Here is a 25,534-nt window from a genome sequence, read left to right on the forward strand (position 1 = left end):
CTTCTATAACTAGGTTCTCACTGAAGTTAGAGTAGTTAGAATTTTTATCATTATATAACAATGAATATATTCTCTCCAAAATATCTCAGTAGCTGGCCTGATTTTGCCATCATGCTTTTCTGGAATTTCTAGAAGTTCTGGGGTTTAAAGAATTTCAATGTTCATCCCCATTGAGGTTCCATAAATTATGCTGATATAATCATGTGAAGGTTATTTGATAGGTAGCAGCCAGAGAAAGAGAAACTTCAGTGGTTTTGAGAGAATATGGGAACCAATAAATAAGGGCATTCTAAGTTTGTATATATATGACTATATGCCTATATTATGCATATATATGAATATGCATATATTCAGTTACAGATAATTCAATTATGCATATATATGAACATATTCAGTTACAGATAATTCAAGGAAAGATCTAATTTAAATAGGTGTGATTATGTGTCTGCTACTTCTGCTAGTGGCCCATTTCTGTCTTTGGCATCATTAAGCAGTAGGACTGAATTCTGCTGGGCCTGGTCATCAGAAGAAGTGGTTTCATGGGTCTACTTCTTTGCTTACTGTGTGATCTTAACAGATGGAAAGGCTCATCTTTTCCCATTTATACAACTGGAATAGTACTAAACTCATAATGTTAGCCTCATATTGTTATTTTAAGGAACAAATGTCACTGTAAACGAAAGCATTTTATCTTTTTATAAAAGATTTATGTATTTATTTTGGAGAGAACACATGTGTGTGAGTGGGGGTAGGGCCAGAGGGAGAGTGAGAATCTCAAGTGGACTTCCCACTGAATGCAGAGCCTGACATGGGGCTTCATCCCAGGATCCTGAGATCATGACCTGAGTTGAAATCAAGAGTTGGACGCTTAACCAACTGAGCCACCTGGGTGCCCCAAAGAAAGTATTTTGTAAATTCTGATGTGTTTTATAATTATAAACTTATTTAAAAATAATTATCTTAAGAAGGTGACATAAAGAGTTAAGGCAACATATTGGAGTGTTTGATGCAGTTCTAGGCATGGTATTCACTAAAAAAAAATTGGTTTGGTGTCAGGAGAAGGATCTGGACTAAATATAGAGATTGGATCATCATCAACAAAGTGATATTGATAATAAATAACATCAAGTTGGATAATGTGACCAGGAAGAGTATTTGAGTTATAAAGAGAAGAATGCTGCGATGGAATCCTGGGGGAAGAACCAACATTTAGGCATGGGCAGGAGTATTTATTAACATAGGAGACTGATAATGGTCACAGAAGGGTGGAGTTGGACAATGTATTCTGGATTGGTATGGAATTTCCAACTACACATTCCATGTTTGCTTTTCTTCACTATTGTAGAGGATCATATACCCAAATATCTTTCCCAGATTAACAATATTTATGGAATTTAATTTCCCTAAGTCCAAAAGAGCCCAGTACTAGAAAAACGTATTTTAGTGTGTCAGATATTGTATATGTTTTCTAAGAAATGTCCAAGGTTTTTAAAATGTGTACTTGTTTTTTTAAAAAAATCCTTTAATATAAATCTGTTTTGAAAATGAATAGAGCACATGGGTGTTATGTATCTCTTGCGATTTTACATTGATCAAAAAAATCTGTAGGAGGTTGAAGATGGCAGCCTTAGGAAGACCCTGAACTCAGCACTTCCCACAGGCACACCAAATACAGGTACCTATAGAACAGTTCTCTCAGAAAGAGACCTGAGAATTACTTGAATATCTATTCCAAAACAAAGAATAAAAAGACCACACTGAGATGTCCAGGAGAGACAGAGACACAGTCTTGCCAAAAACCCCACTCCCAGTGCAGCTACCCACAAGATGGAGGGATCTTGCAAAAATGGAGCACGTCTCTGAGGAGCAAAGGGCTTCAGCCCCATATCAGGCACCCCCAACCCTTGGGACCATGCTGTGGAGACACAAGCTCTCCAGATGTCTGGCTTTGAAAACTAAAGGACTTATGTCTAAGAAACCAAAATAGCTGTAGGAAACTTGAGACTCTGCTCTTACAGGGCTGGTACACAGACTTGCTCGCCCTAGGACCCAGTGCAGAAGCAGAGGATTTAGAAGTACTCAGACCTAGACATCACTGGAGGGTTTTCTGGAGGCCCACCTCCAGCTTTCCACACCATGAGATTGCATTTCCTGCTATTTGCTCTGCTCTTAGCTTTTGTTATACATCTATGCACCTAGTGAGGTCCTTTGGGGAAGAATTAGTGGGTGACATAGACTAGTCCTGCATCTCAGTCTCCTCTGGCATGTCCACTCACACACTGGCTCTGTCTGGGAGGTTTTTTTCTTCTGCTTGGCATGCCCCTGGGTGTGAAAAGCTGCTATAGGTTTCTTCTCATGTAGGAAGAGCTCATCACTCTCTGGAATTTAGTTCATTAGACTTCTTTTTTTAAAAAAAGATTTTTATTTATTAAGAGAGAGGGAGAGAGAGCACAGAGTGGGGGGACAGGGACAGAGGGAGAAGCAGAATTTCTGCTGAGCAGGGAGTCCCATTTGGGGTTTGATCTCAGGACCCCAGGATCATGACCTGAGCTGAAAGCAGACACTTAACCTACTGGGCTACCCAGGCATCTGAGTTCATTTAATTTCTTTGCATCCTAAGTTCTTTGATACATTTAAAGAATTATGGGTTCCAGTTTAAGATGGTGACAGGAAGATCCTGAACTCATCTCCCCCATGGACATGAGTCTTCAGTGGAACAAATTTCTTCAAAAACTCTAAAGGCTGGCTGTGTGACAACTACATATCAGGCAGACAAGGAGAAAACTACATCAGCGCAGGTGGGAGACGCACCCAGGACACAAACTTACCCCAAACCCCACCCGTGGCAGGGCAAACCCACAAATGGGGCGAAAACTCAAAACCTGGAACTCCTTCCCGAGGAGTGAAGGGTTCAAACCGCACACTGGGCACCTTAGCTTTTAGAAACTGCATCTCAGCAATGAGTCCCAAAAATATCTGTCTTTGAAAACCAGTGGCACTTGTGTACCAAGACCCACAAGACTGTAGTGATCTGGAGGACATCTCTTAAATAGCTCCTTGTGTGGTGGACTCACCTGACCCAGGGGCCCAGCTCAGAGGCAGCTGATTGTGCGTAAACTTAAAGTGAAGGAGACTCACTTCCTTCTATTGAAGCATCGGCCTGAAGGCCAGACATGTAATTTAACACTTAGATCTAGGAGCCTGCTAGAACATTCTCCAGGGATGGACACCGGTGGGCACCATCTTTGCACTCTCTTTTTACTGTGCTCTAGAGCACTAGGATCTCTCCTGGAAGGGAGCTTATACATGAGTTGGGTCCCCCAGTCTTTGTGGCTCCCACCTCTTGACTGCCTGGCTCTGGAGGCCAAGGGACCTTGTGTTCTGGGCCCTCTGGGACTGTTATAATTGGTGTCACCCAGAAAGGAGCTTAAATCCCCTCTATCACACCCAAGTTCTTGCAGTTACTGCCAGGAAACACTTCCATATTGCCTGGATCCAGCAGCCAGTGGGGCTTACACTCCTGGTTCCCATAGCACTGTAACCAATGGAGAAAGAGTTCTTATATAGCTGTCACAGTCCCAGGACCAAGCAAGAAGCAGGAGATCTAAGACTATTAGCTAATCATGATGGCAGCTTGAGGGGCTGGCTTCTAAATTATACACGCTGAGGGACTGCTATCTTCTCCAGAGACCATGGAAGGTGTGTGCTATCTTTGTGTTCTCCCTCTGCCATGCTCCAGAGCACCAGTGACTCCTAGATGGGAGATTTACTCACCAGCTGGTACCCTGGTTTTTATGTCTAGAATGCTAATTTTTGTGATTACTGTCCATGGGACCCTGCCAGATCTCCAGGTCAGTGAGGCTTATGCTTGTGGTCTCCAGGCTATATACAGGACTGTATACATTGATATACTTTAAAAGCTGCTGTCGGAGGATCTGGATACCAAACTGCTTAAATCTAGGTGCTGAGAACTTCCCCTTAGGGACACTTACAGGTCTTGGTATATCTTCAACTACTAGGAGGTATTAGAAATATAATAGGCTATTTGGGCAAACTCCAAGGTTGGGAGATGATAAAGGGCTGGGGCTTGGTTGAACAAGGCATACCTGCTACACAAACCACTTCCTCAAGACTGGGAGAGTTGGTTGATTATCTCCTGTATGGAAACCAACACAGAGAGTCAAGCAAGATGAAGAAACAGAGGAATCCATTCCAAGTGAAAGAACAGGATAAACCTCAGAAAATAAAAAAACATTAATAGGGCACCTGGGTGGCTCAGTGGTTGAGTGTCTGCCTTTGGCTCAGCTCATGATCCCGGGGTCCTGGGATCAAGTCCTGCATCAGGCTTCCCTCAGGGAGCCTGCTTCTCCCTCTGCCTATCTCTCTCTCTCTCTCTCTCTCTCTCTCTCTCTCTGTGTATATCTCATGAATAAATAAATAAAATATTTTTAAAAAGGAAGAAAAAACCTTAATGAAATGGAGATAAGTAATTTACCTCATAAAGAGTTCAGCATTTTCCAGGATAAATCATAATCCTATGTTAGGCTACAGAAGTCTCAATAAATTTAAGAAGACTGGAATCCTGTCAAGCATCTTTTTGACCACAATGGTATGAAACTAGAAATTAATTACATGAAGGAAAGTGAAAAATGTACAGTATGTGGAGATTAAACAACATGCTACTGAATAACCAGTGAACCAAAGGAGAGATCAAAAGGAAATAAAAAAATACCTGAGACAAGAAAAAGAAATATACCAAAATTTATGGGCTGCAGCAAAACCTACTGCAAGAAAAAAGAAAAGTCTCAAATACAAAACCTAACATTACATATTCCAGAACTAGGAAAAAAGAACAGAGGAAGCCCCACATTTGTAGAAGGAAAGAGATAACAAAGATTAGAGAGGAAATAAATGACATAGAGATTAAAAAGACAAAAAGAATGGGGTGCCTGGGTGGCTCAGTCAGGTAAGTGTTTACCTTAAGCTTAGGTCATGATCTTAGGGTCCTTGGATTGAGCCCTGAGTTGGGCTCTTGGCTCAACAGGGAGTTTGCTTTTCCCTCTCCCTCTCAACCACCCCCTTGCATGGTCTCTCTCTCTCTCAAATAAATAAATAAAATCTTCTTTTTTTTTTTTAGATTTATTTATTTGAGAAAGAACACAAGCAGGGGGTGGGACAGAGGGAGAGGGAGAAGCAGAGTCTCCCCACTGAGCAGGGAGACCAATGTGGGGCTGGCTCCACCCCAGGACTCCAGGATCATGAACTGAGCTGAAGGTAGACACTTAACTGACTGAGCCACTCAGGTGCCCCAATAAATAAAACTAAAAAAAAAAAAAAAAAAAAAAAGACAGTAAAGAAGATCAGTGGCCCTGAAGCCTGGTTCTTTGAAAAGATAAAATTGACGAGCCTTTAGGTAGACTTACCAAGAAAAAAAAAAGAGAGGACTTAAATAAAATCCGAAATGAAAGATGAGATCTCACAACTGATAGCACATAAATACAAAGGATCATAAGAGACTACTTTGAAAAAGTGTATGCCCCAAACTGGACAATCTAGAAGAAATGGATACATTCTTGGAAACATACAACCTATCAAAACTGAATCATGATGAGATAAAAAATCTGAACATGGATTACTGGTAAAGAGATTGAATCAGTGATTTAAAAGCTGCTGAGATCAAAGGAAATAAAAAAGACCTACCAAGAAAAAGTCCAGGACCAGATGGCTTTACTAGTGAATTTTACTAAACATTCAAAGACCTACCAAGAACCTACCAAGAAAAAGTCCAGGACCAGGTGGCTTTACTAGTGAATTTTACTAATCATTCAAAGAATTAATATGAATCCTTCTGAAAGTCTTCCAAAAAATATAATGTGAGGTCAAGCTTCCAAACTCATTTTATAATGCCACTATTACCCTGATACCTTGGGCCTAATACCAAAACCAGATAAGGAATGGCACAAATTATAGGCCTATATCCTGATGAACACAGATGTAAATATCCTCAACAAAATATTAGCAGTCCAAAGCGACCACTACATTAACAGGATCATATGCCACAATCAAGTATTCCAGGAATGAAAGGATGGTTCAGCATCTTCAAAGTAGCCAATGTGATACACCATCATGTTAACAGAATGGGGATAAATGAAATCAAATGAAGGATGAAAATCATATGGTCATCTTAATAGATACAGAAAAAGCATTTGTCAAAATTCAATACCCATTTATGATAAAAACTCTCAACTAAATGGGAAGAGGGGGAACAGAATAAAGGCCACATATGATGAGCCCATAAGCAAAATACTCAACAGTGAAAAATTGAAAGCTTTCTCTAAGGTTAAGAGCAAAACAAGGATGCCCCTGTCATTATCTTTACGTAACATCATATTGGAAGTCCTAGCCAGGGCAATTAAGCAAGAAAAAAAAAAGTCATCAAAATTGGAAAGAAAGAAGTGGAATTGTCACCACCTGTAGATGACATGATATTATGTATAGAAAACCCTAAAGATTCCACACACAAAAAAAACCTGATAGAACTGGTAAATGAATTCAGTAAAGTTGCAGGATACATAATAAAACACAAAAATTTGCATTTCTACACACTAATAACAAGCCATTAGAAATAAAAATAAAGAGGGGTGCCTGGGTGGCTTAGTCAGTTGAGTCTGAATCTTGGTTTTGTCTTAGGTCATGATCCAAGGGTGGTGAGATCGAGCCCAATGTTGGGCTCCACACTCAGTACTTAAGATTCTCCCTCTCCCTTTGCCCCTCTCCTGCCATGCATGCACATATGCACACACTGTCTGTCTCTCAAAAAAAAAAAAAAAAAAAAAAAAAGAAAGAAAGAAAAAGAAAGGAAACAATCCTATTTACAATTGAATCAAAAAGAGTAGAATACCTAGGAATAATTTTAACCAAGGAGGTGAAAGACTTGTATATTGAAAACTATAAGACCTTAATGAAAGAAATTGAAGAAGACACAAATGAGTGGAAAGATATACCATGCTTATGGATTGGAAGAATAAATATTGTGAAAATGTCCTTATTATCGAGCGCAATCTACAGATTCGGTGAAATCCTTACCAAAACTCCAATGACATTTTTTCGAAGAAATACAAAAAACTAATCCTAAAATTTGTATGGAACCAAAAAAATCCCCAAATAGTTGATGCAATCTTGAGAAAGAAGAACAAAGCTGGAGGCACCATGCTCCCCAATTACAAACTATATTACAAAGATATAGTAATTAAAACAGTATGGTATTGGCATGAAACAGACATATAGGTCAATAGAATAGAGAGCCCAAATAAAACCATGTATATATGGTCAATTAATTTACAATAAGGAGGAAAGCATATACAGTGGGGACAGTCTGTTCAGTGGTGTTGGGAAAACCAGATAGCCATATGCAAAAGAATGAAACTCAACCACTATCTCTCACCATATACAAAAACTGAATACAAATGGATTAAAGACAGGGGGCCTGGGTGGCTCAGTTGGTTACATAGCTCCCTTCAGCTCAGATCATGATCCCAGGGTCCTACCATCCAGCCCCGCATCAGGTTCCCTGCTCAGCTGGGAGCCTGCTTCTCCTCCTTCTGCCTGCTGCTCCCCCTACTTGTGCTTTCTCTCTGTCAAATAAGTAAATAGTCTTTTAAAAAATAGATTAAACTTGAATGTTTAAGACCTGAAACGATAAAACTCCTAGAAGAAAACAGGCAATAAGCTTTTCGACATGGGTCTTGGCTATGATTTCTTTGAATCTGACACTGAAAGCAAAAGGAACTTACTGAATGGTAGAAAATATTTGCAAATCATAATATACTGAGCAGCTAATATCCAAAATATATTAAGAACTCATCCAACTCAACGACTAAAACTCCCTTAGGCAATCCAATTAAAAAAATGAGCAGAAGATCTGAGTAGATACTTTTCCAAGGAAGATCAACAGATGGCCAATAGGTACATGAAAAGATACTTAGCATCATTAATTGTCAGAGAGATGCAACACACAAAAATCACAATGAAATAACATATTAGAAAGGCCATTATCAAAAAGGGAAGAAATAAGTGTTGGTGAGAATGTGGAGAGTAGAAACCCTTCCGCACCATTGGTGGGAATGCAAACTGGTGCAGCCACCGTGGAAAACAGTATGGAGGTTCCTCAAAATATATGATCCAGCAGTTCCACTTCTGAATATTTTCCAAAGAAAATAAAAACATTAACTTGAAAAGATACACGCATCCTCAAGTTTATTGAAGCATTGTTGACAAGAGCCAAGATACGAAAATGACCATTGTCCATTGATTTGTGAATGGGTAAACATTGTGATATATATGCTTATGATGGAATATTTGGCCATGAGAAATAATTCATTCTGTCCATTTGTGACAACATGAATGATGGTCTCAAAGGCCGTTAGGACATTATGTTAAGTGAAAAATGTCAGACAAAGAAAGACAAATACAAGATAGTCTCTCTTAGATGTGCAATTAAAAAAAATAAGCTCATAGATACAGAGTACAGATTGGTGGTTATCAGAGGTAAGAGACTGGGTAAGAGAAATGGGTAAAGGGTTCAAAAGGGAAAAGGAAAGAAAAAAGTTATGTAGAATGGATTGAAGTATAAAAAGGTGAAAGTACCCTTATTACATCCCCTCTATGTATCCTACCCCAGCCTATCCTCCAAGACTAACCACACTTAAAAATTTTACTACATGTTTGTGAGGATATGTACTTGGATGCGTTACACACATACTTGACATGGGATGTTTACATATACAAAAACCATGATACTTAGCTTATCTTTCAGTTTTTGTTGTCCTGTTGGGAACAGTAGTCCCCTACAACCTTCTACCTCCTACCCTGAAGTGGACCTAAGCCTTTAGTTTACTTGAATATGGGGGGAAAAACCTTTTAAAAATGGAAAAACAATCTTGATACAAGCAGAGCAGAAACATTTTATTTATCAAATTACATACCATTATTACATTAAATACATTATTAGAATGTATTTCCTCATTTAGGAAAAAGGGACAAACAGTGGTAGGAAAACAATGTAATTTTCCTGTCTCCGGAGATCTTTGTTATTCTGCAGGTTAGAATGTGGCAAGACTCGTTGTAATTGAGATGCCTTGTAATACCATTGATAGAAATCCAAGGAGAGGGCGAGCCAGCAATTCCTTTGAAAAGCTTGGTATTGTCCTCACCTCTTGTTACACACCCTTTTCTTTGTCACATTTCTCTTTCAGTCCATGCATCAAGAATATCTTCATGATAAGCAGTTTCATTCCGTGAAGCTTAGGACATATTCTCAGCATGAAATACCCTCTAACAGAGGTATCTTCCAATTGTCAATTATCACATAAACCATCATCTCAGGAGGTTGTATCATCACCATCCATCAGGCATCTTGGCTAGTTTTTCTTCCATTTAAAAATTAGTAGGAGTGCCTGGGTGGCTCAGTAGGTTGAGGGGTTGACTCTTGATTTCAGCTCAGGTTGTAATCTCAGGGCCCTGGAATGGAGCCCCGCATCTGGCTCTATGCTCAGCAGGGAGTCTGGTTCAGGACTCTCTCTTTCCCCCTCTTCCCCTCCCCATGCTTGCTTGCTCTCTTTCTCTCTCAAACAAATCTTAAAGAAATAGTAACATTGAAAAAAAAGGATAATCATTTTAAAAAACTTTTTTGGAACAATTCCTAGTTTGGATGTGTCTGCTGTATTGACCCCTAGGTGAGTTATTTTCAACTCTGGTGTTTTCTATAATTGTTTGGCGCCTTTCTTCTCATGTATCAAAAAGTGGTGAAAATCCATGAAATATTTTATAAAGGACTTTGCACTGTTCTTTGATGCTGTGTGCTATCTTTGCAAAGTAGTAACAAAGTTTTTCAAAGGTTACCATTTGGAGAACCTACTGTTTCTTAAATCCATACAAGAAGGGAAATAGAGTTGAAGTCTCTTTGTGTGGGTTGGCCTTTGTTTAGCAAATAAATGACTTCATTACATTTTTTCCCCTAATAGCCTAGTTTATTATGGACAGTCACAAAAACCTGATATATATGGGGGGGGTGGGAGAAAGAGAGAGAGAGAGAGGCAGAGACACAGGCAGAGGGAGAAGGAGGCTCCATGCAGGGAGCCTGACGTGGGACTCCATCCTGGGTCTCCAAGATCACACCCTGGGCTGAAGGCAGTGCTAAACCGCTGAGCCACCCGGGCTGCCCTATTTTTTTTTTTTTAAAGTTATTTAATATTGACTTTTGAAATTGTATAGTGAGTGTTTACAAGAGGTCAGTGGTCGCTAGATTTTTGGGATGGTGCACATTTAACAATCATTTTCTCAGGTCCTGAGACTGAGTTTGATTTTCTTGGCCTAGATTTCAAGAGGTTTCAAGAGGTGATGAGTGCTGAGATTTGAGAGAGATGGATTCTCTGAAGCATTCAGTTTAACAGCCCCAGGGAGTGGCATTGCCACTTGGTTAATTAGTTCATGGAGCCTCCCTTTGGGCTAGTTTATCAGGATTATCCCTCTTTTTACAGATTAAGAAAATGAGGTGTGAGGCATTGAATTGGTTCTTGAGAATGTGTTGGCAGTTAGTTCTGGAGTTCAGAATTGGGAGATTATTATTATTTCAAATATATATTTCAACAACTGTTTTCACTGAGCTCTTTTTTTTATAACAGATGGATTCATATTTTTTGAGTCATATAAGTTTTAACTTGAATTTGATGCAACTGTGGTTATTGTATTATTGTCATATGGAGTTTGTGAACTTGGGAGTTAAATCACATATAGATTTCCTAGGTTCACATGAAGCCTTGTGGGCTTGAGCAAGTGTTTGATATGGCCCTCTGTGACACAAACACAATCTAAAAAAGATACAACAGACAAAAGGATGTTTTGGAAAGCATGTGTGATTTGTATTGGAGGATCTGCACTAGGTCCCTGGCTCACCTCATTCTAATAGGGTAAATGTGCTTGTACTGCTTTTGCTACCTTTCACTTTAGGAATAGTTTCAAGAAAAATGTTAGCCAAATATTTATTCAGTTCGCTGTTTCTCTACCTACGGACCTATGCACCTGTTCGCCTTTCTCCTTTACACTCAGGGCATGACTCTTCACTCTGATTAATTAGGCTTACCTGTGTCTCGGTATCCAAATAAACTGCGGTTTCTGAGATGGTGTTGAATCCAGTGAAGAATCCAGGCAAGAGATTAGCTGTTAGCATGTCCTCCCATTACTTTGTGGTGATTCTTAAACTGACACAACCCAAGCAGGAGTATTATTAATGTGCTAGGTCCAAAATGAATGAGTTTTGAATTGATACCTTTTCATTTGCTTTGGTTCCATGGTCATAGATTCCACACTAACATTGGCCAGCCATTGACCAATCACCAATAAAGCTATTCCTGGTACCCAGGGTCTGAGTGGGAGCACCGCACATGCCATTCCTGGGTGTCCATCCCACTGTAACTAGGTGTATTGATACTTAACATTATACTCATATTTCAAATACTATTTATTTATTATTTATTTTTTTAAATTTTTTTTAAATTTTTTTTGTTTGTTTTTATTTATGATAGCCACACACAGAGAGAGACAGAGGCAGAGACACAGGCAGAGGGAGAAGCAGGCTCCATGCACCAGGAGCCCGACGTAGGATTCGATCCCGGGACTCGAGGATCGCGCCCTGGGCCAAAGGCAGGCGCCAAACCGCTGTGCCACCCAGGGATCCCAATACTATTTATTTTAAATGGCAAGGGAAATTGTATGGGCTAATAAGAAAATTTACACATTTTAGAGACATATTCTAATTTATTATTGTATTTTTCATTATCTAAAGCCATAGCACCATGTGATCAATCCCTCATCCCTGAAAAGGATTCTAGAAAAGCTTCCCTTCTGTGCAGTTGATTTGACTTATTTTTGTATGTGTGATTGAAGTTATTATTTGAAATGCCAATTAAAAAATGCATTGTAAATTAAAAATTGTGCTTTCTCCAAAAAGTTTCAGTTGTCTTATACAATGGTCTTACTTTTTTTTTCTGAACTCAGATATATTACTTGGATTATTTTTTCAAATTCTATTATTAGTATATCTGAAAACAGCCTAGTTAATTTAATTATAATAACTCAGAAACATATATTTAAGGTTAATCTTCAGTTCAACTGGTTAATCATGAACATTTGGGGAAAATTTTTGCCATGCTGAATGAGGAAAACAATTATTATTCAAAACAAGTGGTTTGCTTTAGTTCCAGCAGCAACGTATACACTCAAAATTATATATATGTTTTTAAGTTCAATTTGCCAACATATATAATTATTTTTAAGTCTTTTATGTATGCATTTCTGTATATTGTTTATAGATATGTATGCTCTAAAGAAAAAGAATATTTTAGCCAATTCAACAAGAATTTTGAAGTTCTTTGTTTACACAACATGTTCACCTTCACCTTTAATTCAAAAATCCCAACAGGGAAGGTCTTAAATAATCAAGGTCAAGAGGCAAGACTTTGAACAAAACTACTAGGGTATGAAGTCTGTGCTCAGTACATTACTAGGTAATATTGAGAGTAACACCAGAGGAACATAATTAAAAATCAAATAAATAAAATGTGTCACATGTCACATGATGGTTAAGTGCTATGGGAAAAGCATCAGGGAAGGGCACTAGGGAGCCAGGAACGTGGCATCAGCTTTAAGACAAGCAGATGATTAATGGATCCAGGAGAGGTAGCTGGAGACAAAAATCAAGGTGAGGATTAGCTTTATGAAGAGATAAGGTTCACCAGAGACAGGCAGCAAAGGGGAAAGTTGGTGAAGGTGAAGATGTAGATGAGGTGGGTTGTGGAGGAAGGGGAGCTCCAGGGGCTTCATGCCTGTTGGCCCCAGTTTCCTTCAGTTTAGAAGGAAATTATCTGCTAAGAGTGAGTGTACCTGCCCTGGGATTTTAGAGTTCAGCATGGTGGGTAGGGATTGAGGAAAAACCCACAAACAGTTGACTAGGGAGCAGAGGGCTGCTGGGAGCTCAGACCAGGCCTCGTGCCCAGGGGTGCCTGGTGCTTGCTTCTTGCCATTGGCTGTTGAGAACCAGGAAACAAAGGCTGGGGAAGTGGGTCGATGGAGAGGGGAGAAGTGGAATCTGTGGGGAAAATGGGATGGGGTCACGTGCCTGGGGTGGGGGGAGCGCCTAGATTCAGCCAGAAAGCGGAGTCTGGGGTGGCTGGATGGGGAGCCCTGCAGAGTCCCAGATTTTATGGGATTACTTTGTTTCTGTGTTAGGGAAAGCAGTGTTTACAGTGTTGCCTCAAAATTCTCAGGTGCAGGCCCAATTGCCGGCACAGATGGTAAGCAGTAAAGCCAGGGCTTGGGGGAAATTTTTCTTGAGAGCTTTGGTAAGGGCATGCAGTAGTGCTAGAAAGTGAGCCCAGAGTGTTTATATAATTGGGGGACACCCCCACCCCCACCCCACGCCGCAAGATTTTAAGATTTTTAACAAAGGCAGAACTGCTCTCAGCCCCTTCCTGAAAACCTGTATCTTTTTTTAATTCCTGGGGGGTTGGGGGGGGGGAGAAAGAAAAGAAAACTAACAGAAGCTCAGTGATTTGCATTTCTTTGCTTTTTTAAAGGTGAAGCCAGTAATGCACAGCAGGATCAACGTGTCCGCTCGCTTTAGAAAGCCACTGCAGGAGCCGTGCACGATCTTGTATGTTGAGGACTTTTACATTATAGTTGGAAGTTTGCTTTCCTTGTGGTTGGGATTTGTTTTGTAGCTTTAAAAGTCTAACCGTTTCCAATGGTGTGGCTAGCTGGTTTTTTGCCTTTTTTTTTTTTTTTCCAGTTTGATTGCAAATGGAGACCTCATAAGTCCGGCTTCCCGCCTCCTCATCCCCAGAAAAACCTTGAATCAGTGGGATCATGTGCTACAGATGGTCACGGACAAAATAACTCTGAGGACTGGAGCTGTCCACAGGTATGCCAGAGTCCCTCTTCTGTGAGTGCATGGGTTTCAGAAGTTTTCGGGATAATGTCAGGAGGCTCTGGAGCCACTGGTCCCCCCGTGTGAATATAAACATACATCTTTATTTTTTAAAATTTTTTTAACAAATTTATTTTTTATTGGTGTTCAATTTGTCAACATATAGAATAACACCCAGTGCTCATCCTGTCTTAAACATACATCTTTAATATATAAATACATAAATGTAATTGAGAGTAATACTTAACATGTGGTAAGAAAAAGATTCAAATGGGACAAAAGACCTAAAAATTATTTCTCCTACCTTGAGCTCTCCAGCCCTCTCTCCAGTACTTTAGCTCTCCAGCCCCTCTCTCCAGTACTTTTCTGCAGTCTTCCAGAAATATTCTGTGCATATGAAGGCACATACATCTGTTATTTCTTAAAAACACAGATGGGCACACATACATATCCACACAGAGTAAGTACATAACCTTGTACTTTATAAGTAAGTACATACCTTGTATAAATTTTTCCTGTAATAACAAATCTTGGAGATTTTTCTTACCAGCACCAGTGGCTACAAAATACTCCATTTTGTGAGTGAGCCCTGATCTGTTATAATAGTCTCCTCTTGATGAAAATTTAGGTTATTTCTAATCCTGTGCTATTACATGTACATGTGAGCAGAGTTTATCAGGAGACGAAAGTGTCTTGTAAATGTCTTTAAAATTTTGCTAGATACTGTCAACTGTCTTCCAGGGAGTTTGTACTAATTTGTACTCTCACCAAAAGTACAGGAGAGGGCCTACGTTTCCTACTCTGGTCTATACCGTAACACTAATAAACATTTTGTCTTTTCATTCATGTTGGGTGAAGGTAGTATTTCAGTGTTTCTTGCTTTTTATTTAATATACTACGGTAATAACAAAAACATCTGTTGCTCATTTCTTGTGTGCAAGGAATTATTTCAAGTGCTTTACATTTTAAACTTAATTAACTCGATAACCCTGTGAGATAAGTAGGGTTATTATTCTTTTTTAATAAACATGAAACATGAAATGGGGGGTGGGTGAAGTTATTTGCCCAAGATTAAGCAGACAGTGGGTAGCAGAGCTGGGATTCAAGCCTGTTTAGTAGGCAATCTGGCTCCAGAGCCTGTGCTCTTAACTACTAAGCTATTCTCTGAATAAATATCACAAATTTATCTTTCATTATATATGAATTATCTGTATAGCCTTTACATATTTATCTTATTGATTTATAGACACTCTTTACATATTAGAACAATTGGCCTCTTCTCCTATGAGTTTTAAGTATGTCTCCTATGAGTTCTAAGTATGTTTTCAGTTTGCATTTTTGATTCTCTTTATGTTTTTTGTTTTGTATACAGTTAAGTTGAATTTTGGTGAAAATTTCAATCTTATGATCATTAAGTTTTATGACCAGCTTAGCCTTTCCTCATTCCAAGATTATAAAAATACTCTGCAGTGTCTCAACTTGTACTTTTAAATTTCATTTAAACTTTTGATCCTTCTGGATTTATTTTGGTGTTAGGAGTGAAGGCAATAGTTCTTTCCTTTTTTTCTTTTTAAAGATATATAATTGTGTCTTTTGACATATACATAAATGTAAACCAACTCAATAAATAATATAAAGCACCCAAAGATATATACATACAGTTGCATGCCCATATATACCTGTTCATACATATATTGATCTGAACAAATTTACACATGAAAATAAAATATATACAAGTATAAATACAGAAATGAAAATATAAGTTTCCCCCCCACTCCAGTACTTGAATACTTAGAGAAATTAATTCTTAGTGCATGCCAGATATGAGTGAGATTTGGTTGCTGGTCACTTGGGACATGCCTATTTTCCTTTAGCAGAACATTGAAAAGGCTTATGGTTGGATTCTCCTTGTACTTTGGTATATTTGTATATCAAAAACATCCCATTAAAACTGGTTCAACTCCCTGTTTATGTTTCTTGCCCTTTATAAAAAAGAAGAAAGCAGGTCAACCAACGTCCTATAAAAGAAGGCTAAGGTCACAGGTTAGAATTTATTCCGTATACTTAACTACCTGCAGAGGAAACCAATCAAATCTTGGCTATTTCCAGATCCACAGTGATACTGTCTTTTCATTTCAAGCCATAAAAGTTAAATACTGACTCATATCTTCCTGTTTTGAAGGAAAATGGGTATCTGGGTCCAGGCCAGCAGTTCTCAACCTGGGATGATTTTGCCCCTAGCAGACATTTGGCAGCATCCAGAGTCATTTTTGGTAGTCACAGCCTGGGATTGGGCAGCTTCTACTACCATCTAGTGGGTAGAGGCCAAGGATTCCCTTGGCATCCTGTGGTTAGTTCACCAGCAGCTCCTGCCTCTCCCCATCCCCCAACAAAGAATTATTGGAACCAAAATGCCAATAGCACCATTGTTCAGAAACACTGGTCTAGGTTAAGGCAGGAAAACCAGAAAACCTGGATTAGATGTTGATAGTTAGATTTGTAGGGATGGATAGAATTACAATGTTATAAAGAAGTAGCGTCTTTATATTAAATCAATCCAAACACATTTCAGGTTTTTTTGTGGCTGTTTTCTTTGTACTTCTTGGCTTCTTTTGATATAGCCATTTCCATAATCAGTCAAGAAGCAGACACATCAAGACCTTTTTTTTCTTTGTAAATGTCACTGACTTTTATTAGGTAATATAAGAAGTCTGAGAATTTTAAAAAATTATTTTCTTGAACTCCTCTCAGTCACAAACTCTTGTTTATAACCCTCAAAATGACGCATTGCCTTTCTCATGTGGTTTTCTCATAGTCTGCTTTTTCTTGTTCCTTAAAAAAAATTCCGTGGACTCTAAATCGTCTACTAAAGTTATCACTGTTCTTTTAATAAGTAACATATTCAGTGTAGCAGTTTTACAGTAAAGGGAGGTCCTTGTGAAATCCCTTGATTCTGGGAAGATGAGGGGAGCGAAAAAATAAATAAATAAAGCAAAAAGGAAGAAGCATGAATGCTATGCAGTTCTGCATCATTAATCCTAGCAATGAGCTCCTTGGCCTCTTGTTATCTGACCCCGTCCTGTGTATGTTTGGATGCACTGTCTTGGCTGAGGGCTCTTGCACAGAATGCAGTAAGTTTGTCAACCTGAAAAGGACATGAAGAAAATAAATTGGAACAGTGCTAACAACATAGAAATAGAAGACTCGCTCTTCAGTGGGAACTGAGCTCTATTCAAAGCACCACGCTCTGTGCAAGTGAACGCTTTCCATCCACAGTCTTACTGTGGCAGCAAGAGAGGGTCCTTCCTGTCGGATTGTTTGGTTTACTGGGGTGAAGCACTGGGCAGGGGGAGTGTAACTGTCTCTACATCGTAACCCTGGCATTTAGTCAAACCTAATGACTTTGAGGCATTTCGAATTTGCTAACTAGAATAGTAACAAATGAGCCAACTGGAGAGAAGAATGCTTTCATGGAACTTTGTAATTTTAAGTAGCTCTTTCATGCTTGTTAAAATTTTAATGGTTGGCATTCCTATTTCCGCAGACTTTACACGTTAGAAGGAAAACCTGTTGAGAGCGGGGCGGAGTTGGAGAATGGGCAGTTTTATGTGGCCGTTGGCAGAGATAAGTTTAAGAAATTGCCTTACAGTGGATTACTTTTTGACAAGTCCACAATGAGAAGGTCCTATGGGTAAGTGTTCATCCTCATGCACGTCTCACCTTTTAGTTATCACTTGAAATAACATTGAGTCTTATGCTGACCACTGGTATATTTTATGTAATCTTCTTTGTCAGTTAGAATGGAAAGCATGTATAATGTATATTGATTCTTTTTGCCATGATGGAGACTGGAGATTTTTTTTTTTGCACAAAAATATAATCTTGGGGAATCTGTGAAAGGTTATATAGTATTTTTTTTACCATTCACTTGTGAATTCATATTAAATATAAAGATTCATTTTTGTGAAGAAGATACAGGGCAATGGGCTTCTATATAGCATCATTATTTGAAGTTTTAATAATGTCTCCACTGGCTACCTAGACCAAATAATTTTCAGTTTGTGCACATACAAACATCTACAAATGTTAAAAAACATATTTTATCTTTGTTTTAATGATAATAAGAGATAAAAACGATATAATTGTCCTTAAGCCATTAAGTAGAGCAGTAGACAATATAATTATTACATGCAAGATTTTAAAGATTACACTTTTAATTACACACAATGCACTATGACCCCTTTTCTGCTGTGAAATTTCATGTATTTGTGAAAGATGCCTTATTTCAGCCCAGTAGATGGATGCCAAAGGCATGCATGAAGAGCCCCCAGCCTCTGGCAGATGCAGGCACCCTGGCTTGGTCATGGTGCTGTGGTTTACCATCTGTGCTGCTTTTCACAGAGGATTCTATGGCCACTTAGCTATCGCAAACTGAATTTTCATGACTGTCCTCTGCTAGGGTGTGTATTACTTGCACAGATACAGCAGAAGGTCACCAATTTGTTTTCCATTAATTTGCCATTTGTGAAGCTTGTTGGAGAGAGAGGCTGGCCAAGGGTTTCCAGATAAGTAAGGAATGAAATGGACTTTGGGGAGGTGTTTGGAGTGTGCAAAAGCACATGGTTTTCCAGCACTTTAGAATTACTTACAAGCAGACTTACTGATGACAACCTTAGCCACCCATGAAATGAAGTCCAGTGACACTGGATTCACTTGCTGTGGGCTACAGTGTGTTCTGAGGGCAGTGAGAAGTCTGTAGCTCATGGTAGCCTCTCTCAGACAAATTAGTAAGACATACCTTCATCTACATATGGCCTTCTTTTCAGAGGAGATCAGGGAGTTCCAAGATAAGTTTCCTCCTAACATCTGTGAAGCAATATTTCTATAACCAAAGAAAACTTTTATTTTTTGTTGAGAATGACCAGTCTAGGAGTGTCCCTGAATATAAATGCTAGTGTTTTGCCATTCTGAGCTTCTGCGGACATTATGAAAACAATGGAAATGTATTGTTTGGAAATGTATTGTTTGACAAAATCACCACTCAGCTTAGGAAAGGACTTTTTGAAATGCCAAAACTTTAGAAAGTTTAGGGAGTTGAATAAAATTGCTGCAGAAAAATTGAAGGTGGTACTAAAAGTTTATAGGGAGCATTGATTAAAATAGCTTAATGTCAAAATTACAAATCTTTTGGGATGGAATTTAACAATTTTATGGTGGTCTTGGTGAAATTGGGAAAGTATATGGTACTTTCTTGAAAAACCCATGTCCCTTAAGCAGTTGACTTGAAGGTTGGGATGACAAGTTGGGATGACAGTTGTCTTGCATTGTGTATTATTTGTAAATAATATTCAGATTTCTAAATTGCTATTTGTTTCCGCAGTCAGAAGGCTTCTTCACTACCTCCTATTGTAGGATCCAGAAAGTCTAAAGGGAGTGTAAGTATCAGATGCTTTACTCATTAATGTTCTCTATTCCTCTATGATACAGAGAGACTGTCCTCTGGGTTTCAATTAAATTTGAAGAGATAAAACTTAACTGCCTTGTTGGCATATAAACAATTATGTGAAACAACACTAGAACATTAATGTTGCAGTGTAGGTCTTCGAAGTGAACTAACATTTTTAAAATATAGGTTCCAAAGTAGGTGTCTTTTTCCTTGTGTACTGACCTGATGTAACTTACTTCACAGTTGAATCTGAGCAATGACATGTAAAAGTAGAAGAAAGGATTAGATCACATTAGTGGTCTCCTCAGTCTGGCTTTCTATCTCTGACAAGAAATAAATATTTTTTTTGAAAAAAAAAATAAGATCAATAGAAGGCAATCCTAAAGTTACATTCTTTTAGAAGACTGAGAATCACTCTACATAGTTTCCTATCAGAATTTTTTCCATCCATGATTCCTCCATCTATTTGCTGACTCGGCAAATGTCCATTAAGTACCTCTCATGGAGGAGCTGTGGTGAGAGTTTAGTAGGTGACTTGGTAACCTGGTTGTATCTTCAATCCATACCCCCTGTCAGGGATGTGAGACAAGTCATGCTGGAGTGCTGCTTTGAGAGGTTTTTTGGGCTGAGGCTTCTCTTTCTGCTTCTTTGAATGAACTGCCTGACCAGCTGTGATCAGAATCGGTTTGACATTTCCCCATCTGAACATTTTCCCCTGATTTAACTAAGCAAAATTCTTTTTTGCGGATTTTATGACATAAGCGACTACTGGGCAATGAACGGTGTCCTGATGATGGTTTAGGTTTCCCTCCCCCCCCCCCACCTTTTTGTATATCATGCAACAGTCTTTGGAGACAAAAAAAGAAGTAATTTTGTGTGAAGTAGTGCTGAACTCAGAATAACAAGCAATAGATGTTTATCGCCCATTTGCAAGTTGAGGGAGGGTCTCATACTGTTTATGACAAAGCTTTTGTGCTCAGGAAATGTATGATCTGGTCGAGAACAGCCTGAGAAGGTAACTAATGCTGAATAGCGAGTATGTAGTGAGATCGGTAAATATGAGGAGGGGGAGTCAAATGTATGTTCGCCAAAGCACATGAAGGAAGTTGCACATGAGCCACACCTTTGAGGGTTATTTGCAACAGGTGAAGGCTAATGAGGGAAAGGGGTTCCCGATGGGAAGGATAGTGTAAGAAAGGAGCCACGATGTGGATTTCAGGAGGCGATAATACAGGTTGCTATCCACCCTCAAAAACAAGAAAGGGAAGCCCCAACAGAAGGAGCATATGTTCCCACTGAATAATGGCAGGGGACAGACTTGAGTATAGATGACCTATTTGGAGGGAACTCACTCTCATGACCCCGGGGGACAGTGAGTCCCTCAGGCTAACTGATCGGAGTAGAGGATCCATCCTGTGTGGAGGCTGGTATGCCTGGAATGGTAGGTGGCTGTTTCAGATGGCCTTGAATGTCAGAACCAAGAGTTTACTCCTTATCCTTGAGTAGAGGGCAGCTCATGAGGGCTTCCAAGAAGTGAGAATGTGAACCTGGAAGGTTGGATCTTTTTTTGTGGAGAAAGACTTAGCATGGTGAGAGGCCACAGATGAGAGACATGTGTTATGTGACCATTGGAAGCAGGAGCCTTGGCATAAGATGAGAAGATCCTAGGCTAGGAAGGTGGGAAAGGTGGCAGGGGGTTGAATGGAGAGATTGGAGCCAAAGATAACTGCACGTTCTTGAGCTTGGATGGCTGAGAAAATAGGGTTACTCTGGCCAAGGAGAGGGCAGGCAGTGGGAGGAAATAATGACGTGCCTGATTTCAAACATACTGAGATGAAGTGTCATCACAGAATCTAGTTGAAAGTGTTCAGCAGGCAGCTGTGCTAGAGACCGAAGCCTGAGGAGGATATGGGGCAAGTCTATCCTCACAGCGGTCATAGCTGGAGAGCAGACCTGTCACCTTGGCGTTCCTTCCTGGCATCCAGCACAGCCTGGCAGGGAGCAGCCCTCCTCCTGCAGTTGAGTGGGAGCCTGGAGAGGGTGCACACAGATCACAGAGGACCCAGCCCGGAAGCAGCTTGACTGCATGGATCTGTAGAGGAGGAGTAGAAGGAGGAAAGAATGTTCCAGTGACCGAAAGAGCAATTTTAGCCACTACCAAAGCTAAAACCCATGAATTTAGGGTTTGGAAATTTTGTCCTCTTGCTCTTCTTCAGGATTTTGGAGCAGAATCTCCTTGTCTACTAGGTGTGTGCAAGCTCATCAGTTCCCATGGTGCCACTGCAAGAGTGATGGTTGGGCAGACACCCAGTGAACTTCATATCTGACCTTAGGTCAACCAGGAAGTGGGTGTCTGGACCAGGACCATAACTCAACTCTTTGCATTCACACTTACCAGATCTTGAAATCACATGCTTATTATTCTGAAGTTTGGAATGTCTAAATTTTTTGTTAGAAATCTGTCTAAATTTTTTGTTAGAAATCTGTGTTTTCCACTTTAGAATTCACATGCAAGAGGCACATTTATGCAGTCTTCTTTCTTTCCTGCTTGTTTGGAAATTCTTTAGAATCTGTACTGTGAATGCTGGTTTGTCTAATGGCAAATGGAGTTGCCCGTGCATCTAGCTTGGAACAGAGCCCCAGGGAGATGGAGATGAGCAAGAAACCCATGGTGCTCTAAGCCCAGGGTACACCTGGCAGAAAGCAAGCTTAAAGTAACAATTCCAGAAATCAATATATAATTACGAAGTGCAGTGGGAATGACAGAGAAGTACAGAGCAGTAGGAGAGACAATAGAAGGAGGACCTACTTAGAATAGGTATGTCGGGACTGGTCTTCTCTGGGTAAGTGACCATTGTGGAAAGACTCAGTGTCATGACGTGCTTCCATCTCGTAGACCGAGCAAAGACTCAGAATTACATTTCCATGCTCAGACTTAGAAAAATAAAATGACTGTAGTTTTGACCTCTTTCCATGATGTTTCAGAAACATTCTGTCTATCCATCTGTCTGCCCATCTGCTCATTCAGTCAGCCATTCAGTGTATACTTGTTGAGCACGTACTAACGTGCCAGGAGGCTCTATGGAGGACCAACTTATGGTGGCGACCAGACCATGCTTCAGAACTCATAGCATTTTCCTTCTAGTGCTTGTGTGTGTGTGTGTGTGTGTGTGTGTGTGTGTGTTTGGGGGAGGAACAGGAGAATGGGAGTAGACGCTATCAACCTCTAAGCAAATATACAGATAATTTCACATGGTGCTACACAGTGGGAGGAAAATAAAATGTAGCAGGGCACAGATTGATCGAAATTTCTCTGAGACCTTAATGATGTAAATGAGCCAGTCCTGTAAGGGGGGGCAGGGACAGAAAGAGCCCCTATGGCAGAGAAAATGGTCACAGAGGCCCTTGGTGAGAAGCCTGGCATCTGGGCATGTGAGAAGGAGATGCAGAAAGCCAGAGTGGTCTGCGATGAGATTGGAGGGGCACATAGACACCATGCTAGGAGGTGGGGTTTTATCCCTTGATGGGACACCATCTGAGGGTGAGAAGAAGAGAGGGATGCCGTTTCACTTAGTGTTTTGAGAGATGACTCCGGCTGTGGTGTGTACAGAGGAGTGGGTCGGGAGAAGGACATAAGCAGGAGGCAGTGGGGTGGCTAAACCCAGCACACTGTGCAGGTGACTTGGACAGGTGGCAGCAGGCGAGATGAGTATCTGTGACTATTCTTCCTTGAGTATCTTGTAACAATTGTCTCTGATTGGTGTATTCGGCCAACAGGCATTTACGGAGTGCATGTTACTGTTTTGGTGCTTGTGGGGACAGTAGAGGCAGGGAATCTAGAGAAGACACTAGGTGTATGAAGCTTACATTCTGGAGGAGGAGAAAGACAATTACACAATACATTCGGCAATAATTGGGAATAAGTTTGAAGAGAAAACATGAAGTAATGGGAAGAGAAAGTGAGAGGATGCTATATCATCTGGGTGGCCAGGGCAGGCCTCTTTTAGGAGGTTATATTCGGGCAGAGGGGCATAACCCGCTTGGCACACAGCAGTGTGAATGTTCGCGGTGAGCCACATGGACAGACCATTGTTGTCGCCAATTCCAAAGTCACAAACTCCGTCTTTAACAGAAGGATTATTTCACTCCTTTCCTGTAATTAATTGGAGAATGTACATGTTTGCAAGATGGTTACGGGCTTGGCCCTGATGGAGGTGTGAGTGAGGGGGAGTCAGGAGGAGACCTAAGCTTTGGAATGGAGGGACCACTGCCCAGTTAGCAGGAGAAGCTCCTCTTGCTGCTGATACAAATCGAAGGGGATGCAGAACCAGATTTTGGAATTCACTTCTTGCAAGGCTTTCTAGGAATCACTCTGTTGCGTAAGTAAGGGGAGTGTGGGTGGGGGCCTGATAGAGCACAGTGGGGAAGAGGAGAGAAAGCTGTGGGAGCCTGTGGCGGGCAGGTGTGGGGGTTAGGGGGACCCTGCTGGTGTGGGAATGCCTGGGTCAGCAGTAGGGAGTGCTGGCGATGGGGGCTTCTGGGCTCAGGGGACCCTTTCAGAGCAGCTAAGGAGCCCCCAAGGCCAAGCAGGGCTGGACCAGCCGGCCACGCCTCCTGCAGACTCCTAGAGCAAATTGAGAGTAATTTTAACCTGCAGCTCTAGCCTTGAAAACAGAAGGGGGATATAAGTGAATTGTGTTAAATTCTAGGAAGTGTGAGAAACCACCCAATCGATCAGTGGGAAGCTGCTGTGGAGCTGCCCGGGGAACAGCCGTGGGGTCGAGCTGCCCCCTAGTGGGACAGGTATAAGCTCTGAGATAGTTGAAAGGCCCGGCCAGTGTTCTTGTCATTACCCCGTGGCTGATAGATCTTGTGACCTGTAGTTTACAGACTCAAATATCATCATTGCTAAAGTTCTGGCAAAAAGAGCACAAAAAACAAAACCCGATTCTCCATGTATCACAAAGTCAATGTGTAGTTAGAGAAACTCCAGATGCTCCCAAAGCTCTATTTTGCCTTTTGGGAAACAGAGTCCAGTATGGATAACAGGGCTTTTTTTACACACTTGCCCTCACCAGGTATGCAAGTGAGAGAAATGCCAGCCTGGGTTTGGGTCTTGTTTCCTTGTCGAGAGTCTCCCTTCTGGGTGCATCTCTGAAAGACACCGAGGTGGAGGCTGCTCCGTGATGCAAAACCCTCACAAAGTTGCCAAAAAACAAACTTGATGTTTTTTTTTGGCCTCTGGTGCCTTTGGCATGTGTTCATGGGGGTTAGGAACACTTTTCCTGGGATAATGAAGGAACACCTGAGTTGGATGCCTCTTGTTGGAAAAAGCCCAGAGAACTATTTAAAAAATCCCAGTTTCAATAAAGTAGGGGAGATGGAAGGGCTCCTTTCAGGTTTTGTTTATTTGAGCCAGAGGATTGCTATTCCTGACACATCCAACTATGATGGGTGTAGGTCAAGAGGCAGGACAGTGGTCCAGATAACACACAGAGTCTAGTTTTCTTTTCTCTTCTTTCCTTTTCTTTTCTTTTCTTTTTCTTCTTTCTTTCTTTTTAAAAAGATTTTATTGGGGCAACCTGGGTGGCTCAGTGGTTTGGCGCCTGCCTTCAGTCCAGGGCGTGATCCTGGAGACCCAGGATCGAGTCCCACATCAGGCTCCCTGCATGGAGTCTGCTTCTCCCTCTGCCTGTGTCTCTGCCTCTCTCTCTATCTGTGTCTCTCATGAATAAATAAATAAAATCTTTTTATTTTTATTTATTATTTTTTTATTTTATTTATTATCTTTTTTTTTTTAAGATTTTATTTATTTATTCATGAGAGACACAGAGGCAGAGACACCAGCAGAGGGAGACGCAGGCTCCCTATGGAAAGCCAATTTTGGGACTTGATCCCAGGACCCCTGGACCAGACCTGAGCCATAGGCAGATGCCCAACCACTGAGCCATGCAGGTGCCCCTGGGGTCCGGGTTTCGCGTAGGACATGCTGTAAAATCAGGCTTCTTCTTGAGTCCCTCCACTTTGGCACAAAGCCACAACTTGTCGCTTCCAGGTGGCCTTTTCAAGGAAGCATGCCATATAATAAATATTTGTAGGGCCTTGGC

At 40.6% G+C, this 25,534-nt stretch overlaps 1 protein-coding gene across 1 annotated transcript in view; it reads left to right on the forward strand.

Moving 5' to 3' along the window:
* DCDC2 (doublecortin domain containing 2) overlaps positions 1 to 25,534 on the forward strand; it is a 156,334-nt gene that overhangs the window by 32,791 nt on the left and 98,009 nt on the right. The window contains exons 3-6 of the mRNA XM_055322922.1: positions 13,632 to 13,708; positions 13,844 to 13,975; positions 17,526 to 17,672; positions 19,362 to 19,416. Coding sequence (XP_055178897.1) covers positions 13,632 to 13,708; positions 13,844 to 13,975; positions 17,526 to 17,672; positions 19,362 to 19,416 — 411 coding nt within the window. The remainder of the gene's footprint in view (positions 1 to 13,631; positions 13,709 to 13,843; positions 13,976 to 17,525; positions 17,673 to 19,361; positions 19,417 to 25,534) is intronic.

Source organism: Nyctereutes procyonoides, unplaced genomic scaffold (assembly GCF_905146905.1).
Source record: "Nyctereutes procyonoides isolate TBG_1078 unplaced genomic scaffold, NYPRO_anot_genome, whole genome shotgun sequence".
Taxonomy (NCBI): domain Eukaryota; kingdom Metazoa; phylum Chordata; class Mammalia; order Carnivora; family Canidae; genus Nyctereutes; species Nyctereutes procyonoides.